The following is a 22,413-nucleotide window of genomic DNA, read 5'->3' as shown; positions in this document are numbered from 1 at the left end:
CTCGACCCCGCGCCTTGATGCTTCCCCTGTGCAGCTGCCCGGGGCTGAGGAGGGGGTTTGCTGGATGTTACCCCCCAGGCAACAGAATCCTCCTGAGTTTTTTAGCAGAGTCTTTCTTTTCCCAGCCGGGCAGTGTTGTAATCGCTTGACTGGCAGTGTGACTGGCCGTGTCTCTATCTCATCCTTACCCGAAAGGGTTTAATATGAGATGTGTTTTCCTCCCTCTGCAGACAGGGAAGGTGCTAGTGATGTGTGTGCTTGGTGGCTTTGCAGAGAGTCCATGGAGAAGCTGGAGGAGAAACCACCTCCTGACCCAGCCCTTCAGGACAGCCCTTTGGCAGGAGGGACCGTGGCCGACGCGCGGCTCCCTGTGCGCAGGTGGAAGTGGGATGGTGGAGGTGGGACGTGATGCTGGAGCTAAGCAGGCTGCAAGCCTGAGGCTGGCTGTATCCGAGGGCGAAGCAATGGAGAGGGAACCCAGATGGGCTGTGAAATCCTCCTGGCTGTCTGGGATGAGGGGCCGTTCCTGCCTCATCCAGGCTTTGTGCTGCAAAACTGGTGTCGGGGGAACCTCGGGAGCAGCGCGGGCTCTCTGTGTTTTAGCAGGCTGGCTTTCTACAGGGGAAAAAGCAGGATGCGGAGCAGCCAGTTTTGAAACCTATTTGTACTGTTTTCTCTCTTTTCCTCCCTGTAAAAAGTGTTTCATCAGACAGTGGCGTTGCTCTGATCATGGACTACTTCTCTTGCTCTGAGGGATTTCTGTTTAAAACACCGTGTCTTTGATGTAGATCTCTTGCAGATACGTACAGGCTGTTTCTCTGAGCACTGGGGTAGAGAGAGGCAGAACTTTATCTCTGCTCTGAAATCTGGGCTGCTGGGTTTAATTAAGCTTCCCCTGTGCTCTGTCAGAGCCAGGAAACCTCCAGTTCCTGTGCTTTCGGAGGCAGGTATTGCTTCTAACCTTGCTGTTTTGGTGCTTAGCTCAGGATCCCTGGTAGTCATCTGGGTTCCAGGGAACGTGCATGGTGCTCTCCGAGACCAGGATCGCTGGTGAAACAGGGTATAACGGATGGTTCTCTCTCCTGTTGGTAACCATTTGCCTGCTTGTCTTCTGGGAGCTTGCAAAGCAAAATAAAACCAGATTTAATTAAAAACTTCTCTACCGCTGCTGAGCCAGGAGGAGGACATGGGACACAGATGACCAGGTGACCTCGAGGAGGATGGTCCGGGATGCAGAGTGTTAGTCTGGGATCCAGAAAGCCGCAGCTCGCCACTGCCTTCGCTGCAGATGCGCCATCTGATCTAGGGGAGCCGGCGTAAGCCTGGGCACATGGTCAAATTGCCGTGCCCTGAGCTGGGGTGTGCCGGGAGAGCCGCCTGTGTGTGCTGGGAACATGCCGACTGCAAAGCAAAATCCCCTTTTGGCACGGCTCAAGCTGACCACGTCTGATGGCACAAGTGTTGTCTCAGGCAAAGGGGACCCATGCGGCTGGTTGCTGCGACGTGGTGGAGCTCAGCTTCTTCCAGCCCGGTACCTCTGCTCGGGTGTCTGAGTGTTTAGCTTCTCTCTGCCTCAGTTCCCTTTCTGGAAATCGTGGATAATAGAGGGTTTTGTATGCGAAAGCCTCTGAGGTGATGTGTTTCCATGGAGACAAGGCTTCGCTTGCTTGGGCATCTGATGTGGAATTCTGCCTTTTCTCTTAAATCTTCATATTCTTAAATAAGACCTTTTTTCCAATGTTCTCTGTTGTCTCTGTGTTATCCTGGAGGTGCTGTGCTCTCAGATGTCATAAACACTACATAAACACTTGCAGTGCTCCTTCCCTGCAGCCTCGCATGGCTATTCCTCTTACTGGGTCGTAGTTTGATTTCTTCTTCTGTCCCAGGTGAAGCAGAAAATGATAAAGACACGCTCCTTAAACTGCACCAGGCATGTCTGGTATTGAATATTCCCTTTCAGTACTGCTTAAAACAGCATCAGTAATTTACACGGGTCTACTGAGGCTGGTTCTCTTTGTTGGAGCCTTAATGAAGTCAAGCTAAAAGGTTTGGCAGGGAAAGTGTCCTGCCAGTCTCTCACCTTCCACTTTTCTTTCCTGTCCTGCCAAGGGGATCTCCTTTGCTTGTAAGCGGCTTGGGCTTTCTGATCTGCACGCCGTTAATGTGGCTGTTTCCCTTGAAGCTGCTGTTCTCATCTCGACGATCCCGCAGGAGTGCGATGAGACGTTGCCGCTTGCAGCAGACAAGGCGAGAGGGCTTTAATCTTAACACAGCGGTGTGATACCAGACTTAGATGTGCAGGGACTCTCCCCCTCGCCCTGGGGTCCAGCAGGGCCGGCTGTGGTTGGGGACGAAGATCATTGTCCTGTTTATTCTGTATTTACAGAATAAAAGCTCCTGTGCGGCTCTGAAGCTGCATGGGCTGAGCTGGGGCGGTGCTGGCTCCGTGGTCCGGGTGGGGGGGAGTGTTGGCACCCCAGCATTTGGGAGGGCACCTGCATTGAGTCCCTGCTTGGAAAGAGATGCTGGTGCCCAGGGGTCAGCGATGGAGACCCATCAAGCCCTGGGAGAGGTGTTGGGGCATGGTGTGGCTATAAATCCTGCTGCCTGGCATGTTTCGAGGGTTTTCCATCAGCATGAGGACACAGGCCTGGATTCGGTCATTTCCCGTGGCACGAGGCAGTCGGGTTTTGAGCCTGGGTTTTGTCTCCGGTTATGCTGATGTATCCCAGGGAAGGGTTTGGGCTCCCTGCAACCTGGGGATGCTTTAGATACGCAGCTGCCTTCTGCGTGCTTTCTCCTCCCCCCATCAACCACAGCTTGTTTTCCCAAGAGCTGGTGGATTTACGGCGTTGTTCCATCTTGGCTCTGGAGCACGAAGCCTCTTTGCGAAAATGTCCAAATCCGGTTTGGCAGGAGGTGTGTGTCCCGGTGCCAGCGAGCCAGCACGCTGTGGGTCCCTGCTCCCCACCTTGGCTGAGCGGAGCGGGGCTGGTGCGAGGGGAAGGCTTTGTGCAGAAAATCGTACCCTCTGTCGAAGTGGCTTCATGTTTTATTGATCTGAGGAGAGCCCAGGCAGGCTTTTTCTCTTTCATTCCTGCCTTTGACACCAGCCTGCCCGGTGACATTGGTAGGGTTTGGGTTCCTGTCCCTGGCTGGACAATTACAAAGATTTGAAATAGAGTGTGGACTTTTTTTTTTTGTTGCTTAAATCAGGTTGCTGGCAGAAATCCTCACCCTTTTGTTAGTTCATGAGCATCATCTGATGAATGCTCTGCTGAACCAGAGGGGTAAGTGCCAGGTCTGACGCTGAACAGGGTGGGCAGGAGCTAGCACCCTTGAGCAGGACCTTGGCTGCTCCCAGGCAAGCCCGTGTCCCTAAACCCACATCTGAGCTCAGAGATGGGCTGAGGGGAGGCACGGGGACATTGTCACTTCTGCTGGCTGCTGCAGGGCAATGACTTCCAGCTCCCCCACCAAGTGGGCTCAAGGGGTTTCTCTGCATGAAAGGGTGTAGGAATAAATCGCTTTTCCTTCCCAAGCAAGTGAAGGTGGTTGGTACAGCCCAGCAGTTTGCTCCTTCAGCTGGTGAGGCTGGGGTGGCTTAAAGCTCTGTCATCATCTTCCCCCGGAGCCTCTGTACAGCGAAGCCGGTGGGAGCTCCGTTGCTGACTTTGGTGGTGACGGGATCTGGAGGCTGAGCAGTGTCAGGCCTCTGTTTTCCATGGGGAAATGATATCTTAACATAAGATGACAATATAATTCTGCAAAGCCTTTCCCTGTTGCTTGTGTTTCCATGTTGGGGTGTGTGGTTGTTTTTTAAAGGAGGTGGCATTTGAAATATGAAGTTTGACAGCCGTGGTTAAGCCTGACATGACAGCCTGCTTTCTTCTTACTCATAGCGAGCTGAGATTTACACAATCCCTCAGGGACTGGTGTCTACAGCAATAGGCATCTCGTTCCTTCGTTTAAAATTATTTAAAATGTAATAGTTTGTTACGCACTTCTCTTCCGCGGGCGAATGCTCATGCCATGAGAGCAAGCTGAGCAGCATCTCTTCTGAGCATCCTGCAAATGAGGCTTCACAGGGTGCTCGGGGGGGTGTGTGTGTGTTGCTGGATGGAGAGGTGGGGTCACCTTTCCTTGCAGCATCCCTCCTGCTGCTGTCTCCGGGCTTGCTTTGCTTGTTCTCGCTGGATCCCGGTCCCGTACCCCTTTCTCCATTGAAAGCTCCCCTTTGATATGCTTCCCTGCTCGCAGGCAGGGCTGGGAGAGAGCTCGGAGCATCGCCTTGTCCACCCTGCGGCAAGGCGGACCCTGCCCACCCATGGCAGGGCAGTGGGTGCCACCGCTTCTCTGCCCTTGCTGGTACAGACCGTTTCCCAAAGCCTCATGCAGATCTCCACTGCGATTTTTAAGCCCATCCGTGCTGGTCTCGCTGACTTGCTTCCTCCCGGTGTGTGATGGGACCGGTCCCCAGAGCTGGTCACAGCTGAGCTCCCGCGGAGCTGAACGCCTGCAGGGAGAGAAACCGGGGCCAAGGCTGCTGCTGAGGGCGTTGCGCTGGGCTGATGACTTTTTAATTAACCCAGCCCAGTACGTCGGGCAGCAGAGGAAAGGAAGAGATAAGGTGATAAAATGCATGTTAATATTATGTTCTTTAATATAAGCTTGTGAAACTGGTGCCTTGCGTGGCTTTCTGTTCTCTACGCTGGGTAACACCCTGACCAACCAACCCTGAAGTCTGCCCTGCTTTGGGTTGGAGATCCCCAGAAATCCCAAGTTCTGTTTTAATATGGTCTTTTGGGTAGTTGTTCCTTCTCCCTCCCTGCTAAGCAGCAAGCAAGGAAAAAAAAGCACTCTGCTACTTGGAAGGTCTTTTTGCCTGGTGCAAACTGTGTTGGTGAAACACCACGGTAAGGCTTCGGCAGCGCTGGTCTGTGCTGGGAGCCGGTGTGTTGCTGTTTGGTATGGGAGCTTGTTCTCCTCCTAACCTGGGTGCTCTGGCTCGGACGCTGGGACAGGAGTGGCCCAAGCGTTGGTTCGTGCAGAAGCAGAGGAGTTGCAAAGCCCTCGTGCTGCGGTTGCCTTGGTCTGGGGTAGTGAGGCGGGGACCTTGGCAGCTAAACCGCAGCAGGCTTAAATCTGCGTAGCAAAGCCTTGGTGTGCCCTCAGTTAGCTCGGAGATGGCTCTTTGGCTCCAGGCATTATCCAGTATTTATTCTTTTCCTGCGTGAGACCAAGGCTGTGTTTCCTTCCTCCCCTGCCCGCTCTGTGGAGAAGCCCAGAGCTGGGTGCAGGATGGATGTGGTTCACTCCAGCTTTGGCAGGAGTGCGGTGGCCGGTGGGGTCATGGACCCGCTCCGGTTGCTGCAAAACACCCAAGGGGAGGGCGGTTTTCCTGCGCCGGTGCTGCTGCCGTTCCCGTTGGAAGGACCGTCGTGGCTGTGCTAATCCCACAGAAAATTGGCCTAATGAGCTCGTGTCGTTTGTTTGGACTTTTGAGCCAAGAAAAACACTCTTGGTGAAAATGAGGAAAAACCTCACTTCTCCATCCTTCACTGATTTGTTCTGTCGGGAAGCGGGTTTTGATGGCTCTGCTGGGTTGCAATGGCCACGCAGCTCGTGGGGCCGGGCACAGGGATTTCCTTGGCTGGAGGGTGGGCTGCCGGCGGAGGTGCTGGCAGTGCTGCCGTGCGGCAGCCGGTGTCAGATCCTCGCGGCATCGGTGCCTACATGGTTCTCACCGCTCCCCTTCTGTCTCCCAGGTCATGCTGGCCGCTTCCTACTGGTCCCTCCTGGCCCCGGCTATCGACATGGCCGAGGAGTCTGGCAGCTTCGGAGCCTTCGCTTTCTTCCCGGTGGCCGTGGGCTTTGCCCTGGGAGCAGCTTTCGTGTACTTCGCCGACCTGCTCATGCCGGCACTGGTAAGTAGGCGTTCCTGGGCTGGGGGGCTTCTGCTCTTCCTTCAGCTCTGCCGTGACAGAAGCCGGTTACAGATTGGTTTCTATCACAGATTTAATGAAACCGTGTTTTCTCCGAGACCCTGGGTGGCTCTGCCAGTGCTGAATGCAGCTTTAGGCTGTCTGAGCTCTTTTTTCTCCCCCCCCCCTCATGCTTCTGCTTTTGTTCTTTTCACTGGCAACACTTTGCAAACAGTTCAGGTGTGACCTTCTGTTTCAGCCCAGGGGTTTAATTTGCAGAGCTGCCAATCTTCTAAGCATTTCAAAATTGTATGAACCATCCTGCTGTCTAAGAATGTTATTAAAAAAATAAATAAATTGGAAGCTGTTGGATTTTTACAGCTGAAAACACAAGAATGGCTTAGTCGGTAAAGATATTTTCAACAGCTTCCAAAGAGCTTTTTAAACTTTAGATTTATTTTAGTGGAAGGGAGGATTATCTGTGGTTATGAGTAAGGAGCAGTGTGAGGCTTTCCATTTGAAGAGTGGTATGGCTGGTAACCCTGGTGTCTAGGGGAGCCTGCAGCATCAGCCTTCCTCGCTCCCTTGCTTTTTGAGCCTCTCATAACAGGTACAGTCAAACGCATCCTCAGCTATGAAGAAAATTGCTTGATATTACGGTGTGTCGCTTCTAGTGCAAATGGATCCATTAGAGTAAAGAACAAATAAATGAAACGACAGCGGTGTCAGACGGCTGAAAGCCTGGCCTCCCTCCGCACTCTCTGCCTGCCCGTGTCCTGGCTCTTCTTGGGGCTCCCGAACCCTTTGCAGGATGCGGCGGGGGGCCGGGGGCTGCCGTTGGGCAGCCGGAGCCCTTGGAAGCCGTTTGCCACCGAACCCGGCTTTTTTTTTCTTCTGCTCTCAGTAACCTGAGGTCTCTTGCCTGCGTTGGCCATCGCAGTGATCACCCTTGTTACAAGGTGCTGGATGGGGCCCGGGATGTATTTGATCAGCTGCCCGAAGCTGATGTTTCCCAACAGGGTAGATAAACAGTTGCACCACAAAACCCGCTTCTTCCCGATGGGGCCAGCGTTCGTCTCTGCTGCGTTTTGAAATGGGAGCGTGTGGAGGGGGAAGAGCGTCGGGGGAGTGAAATTCTTCCGTCGCAAAGAGCAGGATGGAGTGGTGGCAAGGGCGGCCAGCGTGCACGGTGGCGAGGGCGATGGTCTTGTAAGGGAGCAGCGCAATATATATAAAAAATATACAACTATATCTTGCTTTAAATCCAGTTCAAACACCAACGGGAGAGGAGCTGTTGCCTCCTCTGGCTCGACACAGCTGTTTGCACCGTGCGGGAGAGCATGTGCCACCACACGCTTGTCCCAGGGGACTTCTGATAGCTGGTGCGTGTGCTAACGCTGAGCTCCAAGAGGGTTTACACCCTGTGGCTAATGCTGCTGCCTGTGTGTCTTGCTTCCTGCAAAAGTGGGTGTCCTTGCGCTGGGGTGTCTCCTCCAGCCGGATAGCGGGCAGGACCCACCTTGTCAGAGCTTGTGCAAATGCAAAACGCCGCTTGTCCTTCCCCCAGATAACTCGGGCAGGGTCAGGAGAGCTGGCGGTGGGTGGGGGGTTCCTGCGCTCCCTGCCCAGAGGCAGCGGTGACGGCTCCTGGGGCTGGTCAGAGACTCTGCAATGGGCAGGGGATGGGACTTTTGGGATGCTTTAGGGAGAGGACAGGGTACCCAGAGACTTGGCGAAGTTACGAGGGATGCTGTGGAAGGAGCGTGGGTAGAGGTTAAAGCTGAATGTGTTGAAATGAAAATCGGCAAATGCCTGGTCAGTCCTGAGCCATCCTTGAGGCTGTGCTGGCAGGGGAATTTGGCTCAAGATGCATCTCCCTTCACTTGGAGCCCAGACTTCTCAGGAACCAGTGCTGCTCAGACAAGAGTTAAGCCATTGCACTTCACTTCCAACAAGTCTTGCTTCTTTCTAAATCTGTTAAAATCTCAGGCTTGGTTCCCCCACACCCCCCCCTAAAGTCAGGTGAGGAAGGGATGCTGGCAAGACCATGGGGCGTGCTGTCCCTGGGAGGGCAGGGATGGTGAGGGATCTGTTTTTAGCAGGCTGCTCTTTGCACAGAGAGCTCTCTCTCGCTGCCTGGCACTCCTCCCTAATTGGTTTGCTGGATAGCAACAGGTAGTAAAAGCTTTTAATGACTCCTTATCACCCCAGCCCTGCTCCCCTGGGAGGGAGCAAGGCTTCACTCATGCTGCAGCCCCACTGGAGCTGGGCGGCTCTGGTGGTACCAGAGTGTTTGCTGAATGGCAGAGCTGGGGCTGGTGGGAGGGTTAAGCCTCCAAGACAAATTGGTTAATGATGCCAAACAGCTGTAGTCATTGAATTCCTTACAAAAGACAGATCTAATCTATTACATCTTTATCTTGTGCCATTTCCCCACGTGAAGACTTTAATGTGTTTGTTCGTCCTTTAGCTGACTTTATGGAGGAGGAGATGCTGACCTGGGAGCGTTTGGCTTGGCTGGTGGAGGACAGCAAACCACAACGGGGCTTTCGGGTGGGTTTGGAGAGCGAGACCATTGCAGAAACGGACCTCAGGAGTTTTAAAAAAGGGGCTCTTCCTTATTTTGGCAACCGTCTCCTTGCATGTCGTGTTCAGCCAAAGTGTGTCTTTACCAGCTGCGCTGGGTTCGGTGGCTGGGGAGGCGGTGGCAGGGCTGGTTCTGCAGCAGGACGTTGCTGTAGTTTCAGAAATATCTTAAACCACTAACGAACGGCCCGTCTGTTTCTTCCCTCCACTGGCCCCGATGATGCCGCAACAGGTTTCTCTCCGTTCTTTGCTCTAGTTTAACCTTATGGCTACTTTTTAAGTAAGAACTTGGCTTTCAACCGGGATTTGAGGAGGCTTCTGGATGGAGAGGGGCAGGTGATGGGGCGGTGTACGAGACGCTATTACCTTTACTAAAAAGGGTTGGGGCTGCGGGTCTTCGATGCCAAGACCCGAAGCCTTTGAGGGAGAGTTCACTTAAAAATACCGCTCAGTGCAGTAGGTCCCTGATCGCTGAGTAGCTATTTTGGGTCTACTGTAACGCATAAGAATGCTGGAATTAAGTATTATTCTCATCCTTCAAATCTGTCTTGCAGCTCTGCTGATTTGGCTGGCTTTTGTTCAGAGTGTGATGTCTTATTGGGTTTCCGTGATGGTTTCCTTGCTCCGGCCTCCCTCTTCCCAGGGGAATCCCACAAGAGTTCAGAGGATGCATCCAGCCCTGACTCCACCTTTCAGACAGTCCCTGGCTGCTTTTGCTCCTGAATTTTCACATGCATGTCTGTTGCCTTTGTCTTCGAGCTGCCGGATCCCCAAGACCTCTCCCGGTGGTGCTGCAGGCTGTTGGAATTCCCACAGGTGTTCCCATGCCCACATGGGTGGGCTTCGGGTGGGATGCTGGGTCCAGCTGCAGCGGAGCGCCTGTGTTGAAGCTGTGGCTTTCAGGACCTCCCTTGCTCTTGCCTTTTCCGGATCACCGCCCTTAAATGCTCCTCCGAGTAAGCGGGAATTCACAGATGTGATGCTGGTGGGATTGGGAAGGTGACATGGGCAGGGGTGAGGAGAAAGCAAGCTGGCCATAGCGGAAGATAATAAACCCCTCGTGGGCTGCACGTCAGCTCGGCCGTACCTGCCTGCCCACGTGCATACGCGCTTCTATTAACCACCTTATTCTTTCCAATCTCGTGATTCCCTCTCGGCTCTGTGATCATTACACTAAATAGGATAATGAGGCTTAATCAGCTTCATCTCCTCTACCTGTAGGCTTCATTTTGCTCAGAAACATCTGTCCGCGTACAGAAAGCAGCTCTATCACTCCCATCGTGGTGGGTGCAGGTCTGCTAGAGGAGCTGAGCTCGGTCCAGGACCCGCATGGGTGCTGTGGCGTGCAGGGTCTGGGGCAGCCCTGGGGTGTCCCCTGGGAGAGCTGATCGGTGTTCAAGGGGGAAGGAGAGGAAGGCAGATGTTGCAGGAGAACCCGGAGTTAATATATAATCCAGGGAGAGAGCTGATGGGCCATTACTCGGTTATAACTAGGAGCCTGCCAATACTTCTCGTGTAAAAGATGACCGGGGATGGGAGGTTGGGGAGCCAGGGCTGTAATTCTGTCCTGGAAATACCATCTCAATTGGATTTTTAAATTTTTTTTTTCTTGTCAGCTAGATACAGGGTTTGTTGTTCTTTTTTTCTGAGTACAGAGTAAATCAATAAAGCCGCACGTGATGGGTGGACCATTCCTTAGATTTAAAACAAATAGTAGCTAAAGTGCCTTTTAAAAGCCTTTCGCCTGGGTTGGTGTGTGCTCCGCGGGTGCTAGCGCTGGCCCCTCGTGCTGCAGGAAGGACCAGCGCAGCCGAAACCCCTTCCTGGGGGTCCAGGGCTTGTGTTTCATACCCGTTTCGAAATATTTTGGGCTGTGGTTTGCAGCTGCGTAATGGTTTTCCTGAGCAGGCTGAGGATCTTCATGTGGGATGGATGAGTGTGGAGCAGGTGCGTGTGTGTGTATGTTCGTAGTAGGAGGCTGGATCCTGTTAATCCTCTCAAAATGTGCTCCTGCCCTCTTCTATTTTTGCAAATCGAGGCTTGCGAACTTTTTTGGAATATGGTCTGGGATTGGACATTTTGCACAGTGAATTTTAGGCTATTTTTGGCGAGCATCCTTGGGAATGATTTGAGAACTTGATAAACAGATATCTGAGGGATACTCTCCCTTTTAATAACAATGGCGTCTGTCATTTGGCTCAACGTGCCTTGAGGATGTACATTTTGCTTTCTAAATCTGTGCAAGTCACGTATCGGGGGAAAGTTGAGAATAGCGCGTGGATGGTGAAGCTGCAGGAGGGGGGGGAGAGACCATCACGCCCATTCCAGGCGTAGCTGCATGTTATTTAAAATTGCAGTTTCTTTCTCAGGGCTAAACCACAGCTGGATTAGACCATGGGAAGCATCTTTTTGCAGGGGGGCACTAGGTAGTGATTCCTGGCACATACCTGGTGTACCGGGGTAAAGAGGCAGGGCAATCGGTAGTGTTGTGGGTGCAGTTCGAGGATGTTGGTGATCCTCCTGGCTCGGCGTCGGCAGCGTACGTGCTTCCACCCGGCAAAGATGGAAAGCTTTTAATATCGCTCTCCCTTCTGGTTTGCATGGAGCTGGATTTGATGGGTTAATTATTTCATGAGGCAGTAAAAATGTACTGGGTCTTGTCGCCGGTGTTAATTTATAATCGGAATAAAGGTTCCTCTTATGCAATTTGCTAATTCCTCTGAGACATGCCCATCGCAAGTTCCCATTCCTAATGTGCTTTTTCCTGTTCATCTGTGACTCCTAGAAAGTTAATTAGCTGCACATCCTCATTGCCATAGTAGGTAGAGGCTTTTCCCATTTGAGCATTAACCAAGGGACACACCTGTGTGTGGGGCATGTGTATTTTCTAGCTTATTAAATTTTTGAGTGTGGGACTGAAACACTGTCCAGAGCAGCCCGGGGACCCAGGTGCGGTGGCGTGGGTGGCATCTCGCCGAGCTCAGCCTGGCAGCTGCATGTCTTGGGCCACATAATCTCGGGAAAATTGTCAAATAAAGGGGTTCCAGTGAGGTGGTTTTAGTGGTCTGGGGCATGCAAAGTGACTCTACCCTTTTTTACATGCAGACTGTATTTGGTCTCTCCCGGTCCGTGCTCCCGGCAGCCCTGCCTGCTGGCTCCCGCTCCCTGTAAAGATTTCCCGCGTCTCGGCATTGTCCTCCCAGTGAGAGCTGAGCTGGCGTGGGGATGCCTGGATGCAGAAAGTGGGAACGGGCAGACACGCGAATGCACGATTGCAAAGCTGTGTCTGTACCGTGCTCGTGCTGCCCTGAGCTAGGGGCTTAGCCCCCCTCAAAGCGGGGGCGATGCAGCCCCTCAGGAGCCAGACAGCCCCGCTGCCATCGCTGCGCTTTCATACCCCTCGGCTGGGTTGACGTTGCACCGAGTCCAGCCTGAATCAGTATTTTGCTTGTGCAGGGGCTGCAGGAGACGAGCCTTTGCCTCGCAGGGGGGTGAGGATGGACCAGAGGGACTCGGTTGACATGGGCTTGCGTGAGCCACAGCTTGACTCGTGCATTCCTGGGTTGCTTCGCTTTCCTTTGCTTAGGGGACAATAAATAGCAGCCCTTCTGTTTGTTTTGTTTTGTGGCATTCTGGCCCTTTTCCACTGGCTCCGGAAGGAAGGAAGGATCCGGCTCTGATGACTGAGGAAGGGAAACCTTTTTTGGGAGCCTCATCAGGGAACGTAGCAAAGCCTTCTATTGGGAAAGGTCCTTCCCCTTTTAGCCCTAAATAAATAGGAGTACCTGGGCATGAGTTTTATTAACTTATCAAATAAACCCAACCCAACTCTTCCCTGAGGCCAGCTGCGGAATGTTACGGATTTGTGTGGGACCGATGCCTGGGACCGGCTCCCCCGTGTCCTGACCCAGGCAGGTGGCGAGGGCAGGATTTCAAACATGATCCCTGGTGCTGACCACAAAGCCCACCCATGGGATCCTCTGAAAGTCCTTTTTAGAGTCCCACTTCTCGAGGCTGGCACCCAGAAACCCCTAAAGGTTTATTTAAAATCTGTTTGCCCGTATGATCTGTGGAAAGCCTGCCCGCCTCCCACCCCTTCCCTGCCCATGTGCGGTGGTTTTAGTGATTGAAATCCAGTTGTTGCTGGATGGGGTGAAATTATTTGCGAAAAAAGCACAGAGTTGTAATTATACTAATTTTTTAGAAAAGCGTTTTATTTTCTTAATGGAGGTAAAGAGTTATTTACTTCCAGAGCGCAATTTGTCATCTGCTCTTAATTATAATTCTCTCTCATTATGCAACAAGCATTTCAAAAAAAACATTACATTTGAAGCCCCAAAGCTAGAGCTAAAGAGCAGAGATGTTTTGAATCCAAGTCAGGGTTAAATTCCCCTCCCACCCTCATGAGGTTTATGGGGACAATCGCTAACTGCACTGACAGCAGATGAAATCCGGAGCAGTTTGACGGCGCTTGCAGCAGCGTGGCTCTGCGGGCTGCCAGCAGGGTTGCAGGGGGAGCGAGGAGGTGGGAAAAAAAAAAAAACAACCCACTGTAAAAAAGCAGGAACTGAGAAAACCTGGCTTAATTCTTTGTTCAATAAGCTCCTGCGCTGGATACACGTTTCTCCACCGTTCCCTTCTCCGTTATGTACCCGTCCCCGTGATAAAGCACCTTTCCCCAGTGGTTACCTCGAGCGGGTATTACCAACTGATAAGGCTGGTAATGTAACACGGGGCCTTTCTCTCCTCCGTGGCTCAGCCTTTGCTGATTGAATTTCAATTACTGTTTGGGGCCTGGCTCAGAATTGTAAAAGAGGGTAAATTTTTCCAAACGGAAGAGCACACTGGAATACCAGATCTCCCCTGTACCTGCCAGAAGAGTCTGGCTGGCACCGCGGGGAGGGATGCATCGCTGTTGGTGGGCGCGGGGGGGGGAGTTCTGCTGCATCCTGGACAGTGTCTGACCTTTTTGCTGATTGAATTTGAGCGCTCTTTTTGTTAAGTTTTAGCCCTGGAATAAGCAGAAAGCCGGCAGCAAGCTCCCAGGGGGAGAGCAGGGTGTGGGTGCTGACCCACTGCTCGCAGCTGAGTGTGGACCGGAGGGGATGTGGGTGCTCAGCGTGCCCCGGGGTTGCACCCGTGCTTCAGGTTGGATGGGCTCTGTTGGTGGGAGCTGGTGGTGATGCTCGAGAAACTTCAAGCTCCCTTCCTTGCTGCAGTGATGCTCTGTACCCTGCCTGCATCCAGGCGGGCTCTGGGAAGGAGTCAGGAGTCCTCTGTCTCCCTTTTCTGCGACGGCAGTGCCGGTTCGTGGTGAAGAGCCTGCTGCCCTGTAGACGGCATCGCCTGTAAGACTCCCTCCTGTAGCATCCATGCTCTTTGTCCGAACACCTGAACGAGGCCCCGTTTATCCACTCGGCACGCCGAGTGCTGTGGATGGTTCCTTGGCTGTTCTTTGATCTTAAAATCTGCCTTTGAATTCGCTCATAGCGTAACCCCAAATTAATGCCTCCGCTGTGAAAAGTAAACCTGCCATTAATACGACAGAGAAGCAGCGAGTGAAGTTGCAATTGGTTGGGTCGTGAATGTCAGGGAGAGGAAGGCTGCTTTCATGGAGGTCACGGAAAATATATATGCACAGATATATAACTGCAACACAACGCCAACTTGCTCTCAGGGTAAACTCTGACTCACCCAGACTGACTTGACACGCTGCCTGCTTTGAAGACGAGCTGTAAAGAGTCAGTTTTGTGCCTCTTGTGTGCGTATGTCCTCAGGGAGGACAGCCTCCCTCCGCGGATGGGTAAGTCGCTGCCTTGTGATGCTCGGCGACCACCCTTCGGTGCAAACGGCTCCGCGCGGTGCCAGCTGCATGCTGCCTCCCGGCTTATGGATGCTGTGGGTGGCTGCTGGTGAGTGGTGTAAAACAGACATTTACTCTTAATCCAGTGGAATATTGTATTGTATATTGTATTATACGTATGTTATTAATAGGCTGACGACCCTGCTGGAGAGTGGCACGCTGCTGGGGAATTGGGGAAAAAACGGCTCGTTTGTTCCTTTCTGCTCAGCCTGGCTGAGGCTCCTCTGCCGGTGTTTGGACCCCGTGGGTGTCTCTGCTTTTGCACCCACTCGATGCTCTGGGCACGTGGCCGTGGCGTGGTGTGTCCTCCGGTTGTGCCGGTCCCAGGGGGATGCATTTGGGGTGTGCTATGCTCAGGGTGTGAAAATCTTTGTGGCGTGTGTTCCTGTCTCCCCCCATCATGCTCTAATTATCAACGAGGTGGTGAAAGTGATGTGACTTTAATCTGTTGTCTGCAGGCTTCAGAGCTAATGCAAACTGAAAAACTGACTGGATGAGTCCCCTCTTCGAGTTTCAGACTGTTTACAGGCTCGGGAAGGTGTCTTGCTGTTGGTTTGCATTTCATATGTGTTTTTTAAGGCCTGTCAAGACTTTATAGGTGAGGTACATACTACATGTAAAAATAAATGCTGTGAGGGGTGATTTCAGAGCTCGATTTCTGGACTTTAGGTTGTCGTGGTTGGAGTCGAGCGCCCAAATGAGTTATCCATGAAAGCCTAGGACGAGCCCTGCCTGTGGGGCTGATTGGAGGGGAACCAGCTCATTCACCAGCTCAAAATTCAGCCGTGCCCTGTGGGACAGTCCCAGATTTACTGTCCTGAGCTTCCAAAGGAAGGGAAATTGGTTAGCTTCTTGTTGGTGGTAATCAGGAAGTGCCTTGTCCCTTATTACGTCTCTCTTCTGTAATGAATTAACAAATTAATTGCACTAGCTGAAGAGAATGAAGGGCCTCTCCTGTGGATTCATTGTGCTGTGCTTCAGGAAGGTGTTTCAGGCTTCCCTGGCTCTGCCGTGGCTCCTGCAGACGGGCAGAGGAGTTGGCATCTCTCTTGGGCTTTGGTGCTATTTTGGTAATTATGTGATGCGCAAGAAGTGGAGAGAAGAAAGGCAGAAACCGTGGCCTTGGGAATGAGCTGGCTGCGGGCTGGGTCCCCGGAGGCTGCGCTGGTGTCCGCGGGGCTGCGATGCTTCGGGGGGGATGCAGGGAGAAGGGGCTGCGCCCCAGCAGCGCTGCTTCTCCATCCGTCTGCCGGGCACTGGTGCATGTCTGCATCGCTAATTGCAGGTCTAAAGGAAGTTGTGTTTTAATGTAATGTAATTAGGCAGCAGCGGCATGGGGTGGCTCTTCATTTGAGGGGTGATGGATCGCTAGCTGAGCCCTGGTACATCCCTTCAGCCCTCCGAGGAGCCCTCCCCGTCCCCCTTCCAGGGCTCCTGACTTCCCACCCCGCAGCAGCAGCCGCCGGCTTTGTGGCTTTGTTCACCCTTTCCCATTAATTCAATCTGCACTGATAGCAAGTCATTACTGAGGAGTATATTGTGTAAAAATGAGCTGTTAATTGAAGTTTTGTTTGCTTTTTCTCTTACCCTTGCAAAAGCCTTGCATAATAAAGGACTGTAAAAATACATGTTGCCACACTACAAATATACAAGGTGGGAAGGGGGCAGGGAGAGAGCAAAGAGGCGAAGCTGGTCTCCATTAGATTTTAATAAGCATGTGGAGAAAAAGCTCTTGTTAATCCCATCTGAGGCTTAAAGGTTTATTGCTAACAATTAAAATCTCATATTGTAGTGCTGACTCGATGCCACAAACCTCTCTGCCGTGTCCTGCTGAGCGAGCCGTGGGCATCGGGGTGTGGTGATGTGTGAGGCAGTCCTTAGGAAAATATCCCTTAGGATCTGGCTGTGAGCTTGGCTGTAACTGGCAAGTTTCCTCCCAGCAAACAGCTGCAAGTGTATATGCATCCTGACTGGTTTTGGTGGGCAGCGCTTGTGTGCTCAAAAACTGCCTGGGGCAACCGGTCCTTTGAAAAATGAATTTACTGGTTGTGTTCTGAGGTTTCTCCAGGCTTCCTGGTGGACAGGAGGTTGGTGACATGAAACCTGTCTCCTGCTGTTGCAGAGGTAGGTTTTGTTTGTTTAACAAGTTGTTTGTTGTTTTTTTTTTTTTGCGAGGTTGCATGGCAAAAGCAGCAAAAATACTCCTGTGCTTTTGTTTTTCTAATGGCAAAGGTTACAAAACTGACCTCCTTTCTGCCCTGTAAAACATCACTGTTGCAAAACATCACGTTTTGTAACAAACCTCCTGGGTTTCCTGAGAAGCCTGGGAATTGCGCGTGTGTTCCCTCCTCCCAGGCAGTGCTCGCCCTGGCCCTGTGCCGTCGGCACCACTGCCTTCCCAGACTGGGTGCCAGCGACATTCCTGCCATGTTTTTCCTCCCTCCTGGACAGGCCAAAGCCCCAGACGTGCCAACGAGAAAAATCCATAAATTTGTTTTTAATGTGAACGTTGCTTTGGCCAAAAGGATGGATTTGCCTGTGTCTGGCTCCCCTTGGAGCCCCTCAGCGTGGCTCTTGGTCCGGGGCTGGTGCCGGCAGCACGTGCCCGCTCCCTGGCAGCGATGCTCTCGGGTGTCCGGCCGTGCCGTGCCGGCTGGGAGCGGGTACCCCAGCGTCCTCCGATCGGAAGGGCTGTGTTTGACTGGCATGGGCTGCGGGATGCATTCCCCTCATTCCTGTTGGAGGGCAGATTTGGTTTATTTGAGGGTTTGGGGTTGTTTTTGATAAGTTTGCCTTCCTCCCTCCCTCGGGTTGCCAGACTTAGTGTTTCTGGGTGTGCTCGGTGCTGCCAGCTCGTGAGAGCACTGCAGGTTTTGGCACTGCCAAGGCTGTTGTTGGATGAGGCAGCCCCCAGGGGAGCCCCCGCGGCTGGGGCTGCTCCGGGGTCACCCCGCAGGACATCCCGGCTGTCCCCACGCTCCTGGTGACACAGAAGGGAGGTGATTTATTCCTTCTGCCCCCGCAGCTCGTCAGGCCGGTGATTAAAGCTGCTGTTGGCAATTTTCAAGAATTATGAGTTATCAAAGTGGCTGATAATTAGCAGTGAAAAAAATGTACTTGCAGTAATATTACATCAGTTATAGATAAACTGATACCAGCCTGCCTTAATATTCACTTAAGCTTCCCTGTTTGCAGTTATTAGGGGAAGGCTCTGGTGTTGCGTTGCTGCCAGCTGCACTGTCAGGGCGAGAAAGGCCTCCCAGCCTGATGTGATCTGCTCGCGAGACACTGCTGGAGCAGATCTGCCGTGAAAATGCTGAGATTTTTGTCTATGGATGAACTTTTCCTTCCCAATTCCCGCCGCAGCGCTGCCATAGCTACAAACCGCCTGCCTGCCTGCTGCAGGCAGGGCTACGTGCTGGGCCAGGGGAGGATGCGGGGCTGGAGGAGCCAGATGGAAGATGCTTGGCATGGGAAGCGGGGACCCCCCGGGCCTCCCCCTGCGCCTGCTGCCACGGCTCTGGCAAAATGTCGGTGATCCTGGTGCAGGCAGCGGGGCTGGCATGGCGGGCACGCACCGCCGAGCCGCGGGGAGGGCTGCGGTGCTTGGCGTGTTGCAGGATCAGGCCCTCGGGGTCTGTTCCTCCGTGGGAAACTGGGTTTCGTGAGGATGCTCTCGTGTTAAGCGATTGCCGGATTGATCGTTTGGCTCCTAGGCCTCTGCTCGGGGTCGCCCCGCTCCTGCCTGGCGCTGAGCAAGCTGGTGCCGGTGGATTTCCACAGGGACTCCGGCCATCATTGAGGAGCAGCTCCCTTCCAGCCCCCTTGCTGGTGGGGGAAGCGATCTCGATGTGCTGGTGACACAGCTCTCTACTCCGGAGCTGCTTCTGCTGCTGGCATTGGTGGGGGGACAAGGATGGATTTGGGACCTGGCTGTTGGGATGAGGGCTTGGGTTGGATTCGTAGACCCCAGCAGCACGAGTGCTCGTGCGATGCTTCCCACGTGCTAATCTTTTCCATTCGCCACCTTCTCTCATGTGGTTCATCTTCTCCTGTCGCTGTATTTGGCAGCACTTTGAGGCTTTGGAGGATGTTTCTGATTACGGCCTCTGGTTGCACATGCTGTGGTTTAGGGTTTAGGAGACTTCGGGTAGTTGAATTCTGGGGTGAAAATGGAAGAAATCCGTTTCACGGCATGATAGACAGTGCTGACCCAGCTCTCGTTAGCAAGCCCAAAAAGAATTGGCGTTAAAGTACCTTTCTGTCTGCCCTGCCCGTTACTGCTGCTCGGTTGTTAGCAATCTCCAAATTAAAATGCAAACCGAGATGTACCTGAAACACTTGGAGACCCTTAAACTTTCATCTGAAAATAAAGTTGGCTTTCCATCTTCATTACGTGGGGTGTTGTCGATGAGGGGTTGGGGTTACCCGCTGTTACTTGCTGTCACTCTGGCAGCCGGAGCCGTAGCGGTGATCCAGGGCATGCTGGGTGTCCCCAGATTTATTCCCAATTTACGGGGGCACAGTCTGTCTGGCCAAAGGGGTTTAATTAATCATAAATATGACTGTACCCACTTCAGCGTTGAGAAGGGCCTTTTTTTTATTGCGTGGAGTATTTAAGGTTGCACTTGAGTTGTTGATTTTAGTATTTCGAGCGGGGGGTTGCCAGTGATCCTGGCTTTGAGAGGAGCTGCAGTTCAAGTCCTCTTAAATGCCTGCCTGCTAGCCCCTTCCCTTAATCCATCCCTTCGTGCCAGGTCAATATTGACCACAACTGTGCTTTTTTCCTCCAGAAAAGGTGAGGGGACGCATTGTTTTTTGGGGATGCTGTGCTGGGGGAACATGGAGCTGGCTGACCGTTTTTTGGAGGGGTGCCTGGTGCCATCCAGGCTTCTGGCAGCACAACTCGCCGCAGCCTTTAAACTCTGTCCCAGGCACATCCTCACCCACCCAACTGTTTGTGCTCTTCTAACGAGCGCTGGCTTCTGGTCCCCGCAGAGCAACACGGAGCCTTCGTAAGGAGCCCCAGCCCGGCGTTTGCTCCAGCACGGTGCTGGGGCGGGAGGTGATGCGGCCAGGTGGTGTTTGGCTTTTTTTTTTAATTATTATTATTATTAAAAAAAAAAAAAAGTTTGAAACGAGGAGGGCTTTGGAGAAGTGCGGGCGTGAGCAGGACCTCCCTTCCGCACCCTCGGCAGCGGGGCTGGTGCGAGGCGCCGCTCCCCGGAGAGCGGGGCTGCGTGGGGGCTTGGCACGTCCCGTGGGACACCGGCATCCTCGGGGATTGCTGCTGCTGTCCTCGAGCACCCCTCTGGGGCACTTTGGGAGCAACGTGACCGGCCGAGGTCTCAAGAGATGAAACCGAAGGGTGCCAAGGGAGGGTGTGGGAGATGTAGCAATGCGGGGCGGCTCGCCATCGCTCACGCCTTCGTTGGTTCTTGGTGGGTTACAAATGAGCGCTGCTGGCATGGGGATTCACAGCCGGCGCCGTGCTGGCAGAGGTTCACTTGGGAGCGTCGAGCCCTTGATATGTTGTTTCAAATAACAAAATACCAGCCTGTTGTTTTACATGCAAATGGGCGCTCTCTGATAACTAAGTGCTTTCTAAGGAAGCTCTCTTCCAATCCGATCCTATTTCATGTTTTTAACATAAATCCGTTTATCTGCCTCAGAAAAGCCGGGCGCTTGCTGCTTTGTTGCTGTACAGCCTTTGTCTCCGTCCCCAGAGGTGTCGGGCTCTGTGCAGAAGCCGCGAAGCCGAGCAAGTGGCTGATGCACAGAGCTCGCCACGAGCTCGCAGGGGGCATGGGGGGGCCACAGAGACACTCTGTGTCCCTCCCTGCGTGCGGGGCAGCCGCTGACACGGACTGAGGACGTGCAGCGTCTCTCCTTGCTCCCCACTCCTCTCTTCTTTCTCTTACCGCTTTCTGGTCTCTGATCTGTTATCACTGTCTCTCTTTTAATAAGTGTGAAACGGCAGCCTTTGGGCACCATCAAAGCGTGGCTTGTTATTGTCTCTTACTGTCTCCGTGTTAGCTCCTGGACAAGTTAGGACCATTTTTAATTTTTTTTTTTTAATAAGGTAGTAAAATTTATTCTATTTCTCTTTCCTGTTGAGGTGCTTTCCGCCGTTAGTTGATGCGTTACGGTCTTTGTTTCCTGCGGCTTTGTGGAGCCTGTTCCAGGGCGTTTGCTGGATTAAAGCCAGTAAGACATTGCATGGGAAGAGCAGCGTCACCGACCTTCCCAGACAAGCAGCACCTCCAGATTTGGTACCAAGTGATCTACCCAAAGCCAGACCATCAGCTTTTGTCATCACTATTTCTTTATTAATTTATTCTCCTTCACTGGTCAGGTGGAGATTATTTCTTAAAGGTGTCGCTCACTCTTCATTTCTTTTTAAATGGGCTTTGGTTCAATTAGCAACTTTTGCAAGCGGCTGGCTGGGCAGCAGGATGCAAGCCGAAATCCTTGCCTCATCTAAAAGCAAGCAGCTGCCGCCTCCTCCCTGTTGCACCCCTTTGCCCTGCAATACCAGGGCGATACCATCGATACCGGGGTGGTGGCCGCATCGCCCAGATGCTAGCAGGAGAGGGGCACGTTTCCATACAGATAAATTCGGGATTGCTGCAGCTTTTGGGGAACAAAAGCAGGATCTGCCCGTTTAGGCGGGTGCTGCATGGAGTGGGGTGGTTCTCTGCTCTCTGCAAAGGTACCTGTTTTCCTCGTCTGCTTTTACACACGGGGCCGTGACAATCTAATGACCTTTCCGTTGTAGCTCCGCAAGCAGAGACGAGTGTGGTGGGGACTCCCGCTTCCCAGAATAGTTTTCCTCCAAGATCTTCCTGTCCAAGTCTCTCATTGCATCTCGCTTTTTGAAATAATCAGCCCCCGTGGTTATTTCAGTTAACACTAATTACTGGCATGAACTAATTAATGTGGGTTGACTTTCCTCTTCTCTTTCTAATGCTTTTTTAACCCACTGACACATTCCAATTAAGGGACTCATGCAGGGACTGGACTGAAATGACTCAGAGCAATCACAGTTGGAATAAATCGTTTGCTTTGCTGAAGGTCACTAATATTTTTTCAAATTGCCAGCGTTGGGTATTTGTGCCTGCCAACAAGGAGATGACCTGACCTTACAATAAGCATCTGAAATATCTTCAAGTGTGCCTCCATTTTGGCGCAAGCAGATTTGCGGGTACCACGTCGATAAGCGTTTGATGTGCTGAGAATGGTGGCACAGAAAACAGCCGTGGGAGGCTTCTCATCAGGACTGCAGACCTTGAGGCAAGTGGTCTTGACCTCGCAAGGACCTTGCTCGTTTGTATCTGTAGCTGTGCAATGGTGGTAGAGGGCATACACTGAATGTTACCTCCTTGCTCGTGCTCGTACAAGTGATTTCTTTTCCCCTTGGTTGGGTTATTGTAACTTGCGGAGTCCCGTGGGTTCTGGCCGTGCCCTGGGCTCGCTTCCCTGCCTCTGCTGACAAGGCCCAGGTGAGAGGCGGCTGTCTTTGGGCTGGGGGGAAGCCACAAATCTGGTGGTGATAAAGCCTGCAAAGCTGCCGTCGCAGTGTTTGTAGCCCGTTTAACAAAATGCTGGTAGGAGCCATGTGGAAGGAGAGCCTTCTGCTCCGTGAAACCTGGTGTTCCCAAAGTCCGAGGTGAGAGCAATGGCAAGTGGGAGGCAGCCGGCGGCTGGAGCAGGGCTGGAGAGCCCCGTGCAACGCTTGCAAATCCTTCCTGTGCACTTAAAGTTGAAGCTTTACTTCTGCAGCTTCAGATTCCCATCCTTGCTTCTCCTCAGGTTGGCGTTTTCCAGAAGGTGATGCTACTTGCTTCCCAGAGGTGAAAACCCATTTAGCTTTTGCAGGGCCAGACTCTCTCCTGGATATAGGGAGACTACGCTGCAGAAGTGCCAGCAGCAGGGCGAGCCCGTGAGTTTCCATTCTCGGTCTCTTCCTGCCTTATCCAAGTCAGGTCGTGATGCTGAAGTTCCCCCCTCTTTCCTCACTGTGTCACGTCATCCAGGTTT

The 22,413-nt window shown here is 52.7% G+C and overlaps 1 protein-coding gene across 2 annotated transcripts in view; it reads left to right on the top strand.

The window, feature by feature from the left end:
• SLC39A11 (solute carrier family 39 member 11) overlaps nt 1-22,413 on the top strand; it is a 97,271-nt gene that overhangs the window by 4,482 nt on the left and 70,376 nt on the right. For both annotated transcript variants that reach the window (XM_076353785.1, XM_076353784.1), the window contains exon 4: nt 5,769-5,927. In XM_076353785.1, the coding sequence (XP_076209900.1) occupies nt 5,769-5,927 (159 nt within the window). The remainder of the gene's footprint in view (nt 1-5,768; nt 5,928-22,413) is intronic.

This window comes from Aptenodytes patagonicus, chromosome 16 (assembly GCF_965638725.1).
Source record: "Aptenodytes patagonicus chromosome 16, bAptPat1.pri.cur, whole genome shotgun sequence".
In the NCBI taxonomy this organism is placed as follows: Eukaryota; Metazoa; Chordata; class Aves; order Sphenisciformes; family Spheniscidae; genus Aptenodytes; species Aptenodytes patagonicus.
This window is presented reverse-complemented; position numbering and strand designations above follow the sequence as displayed.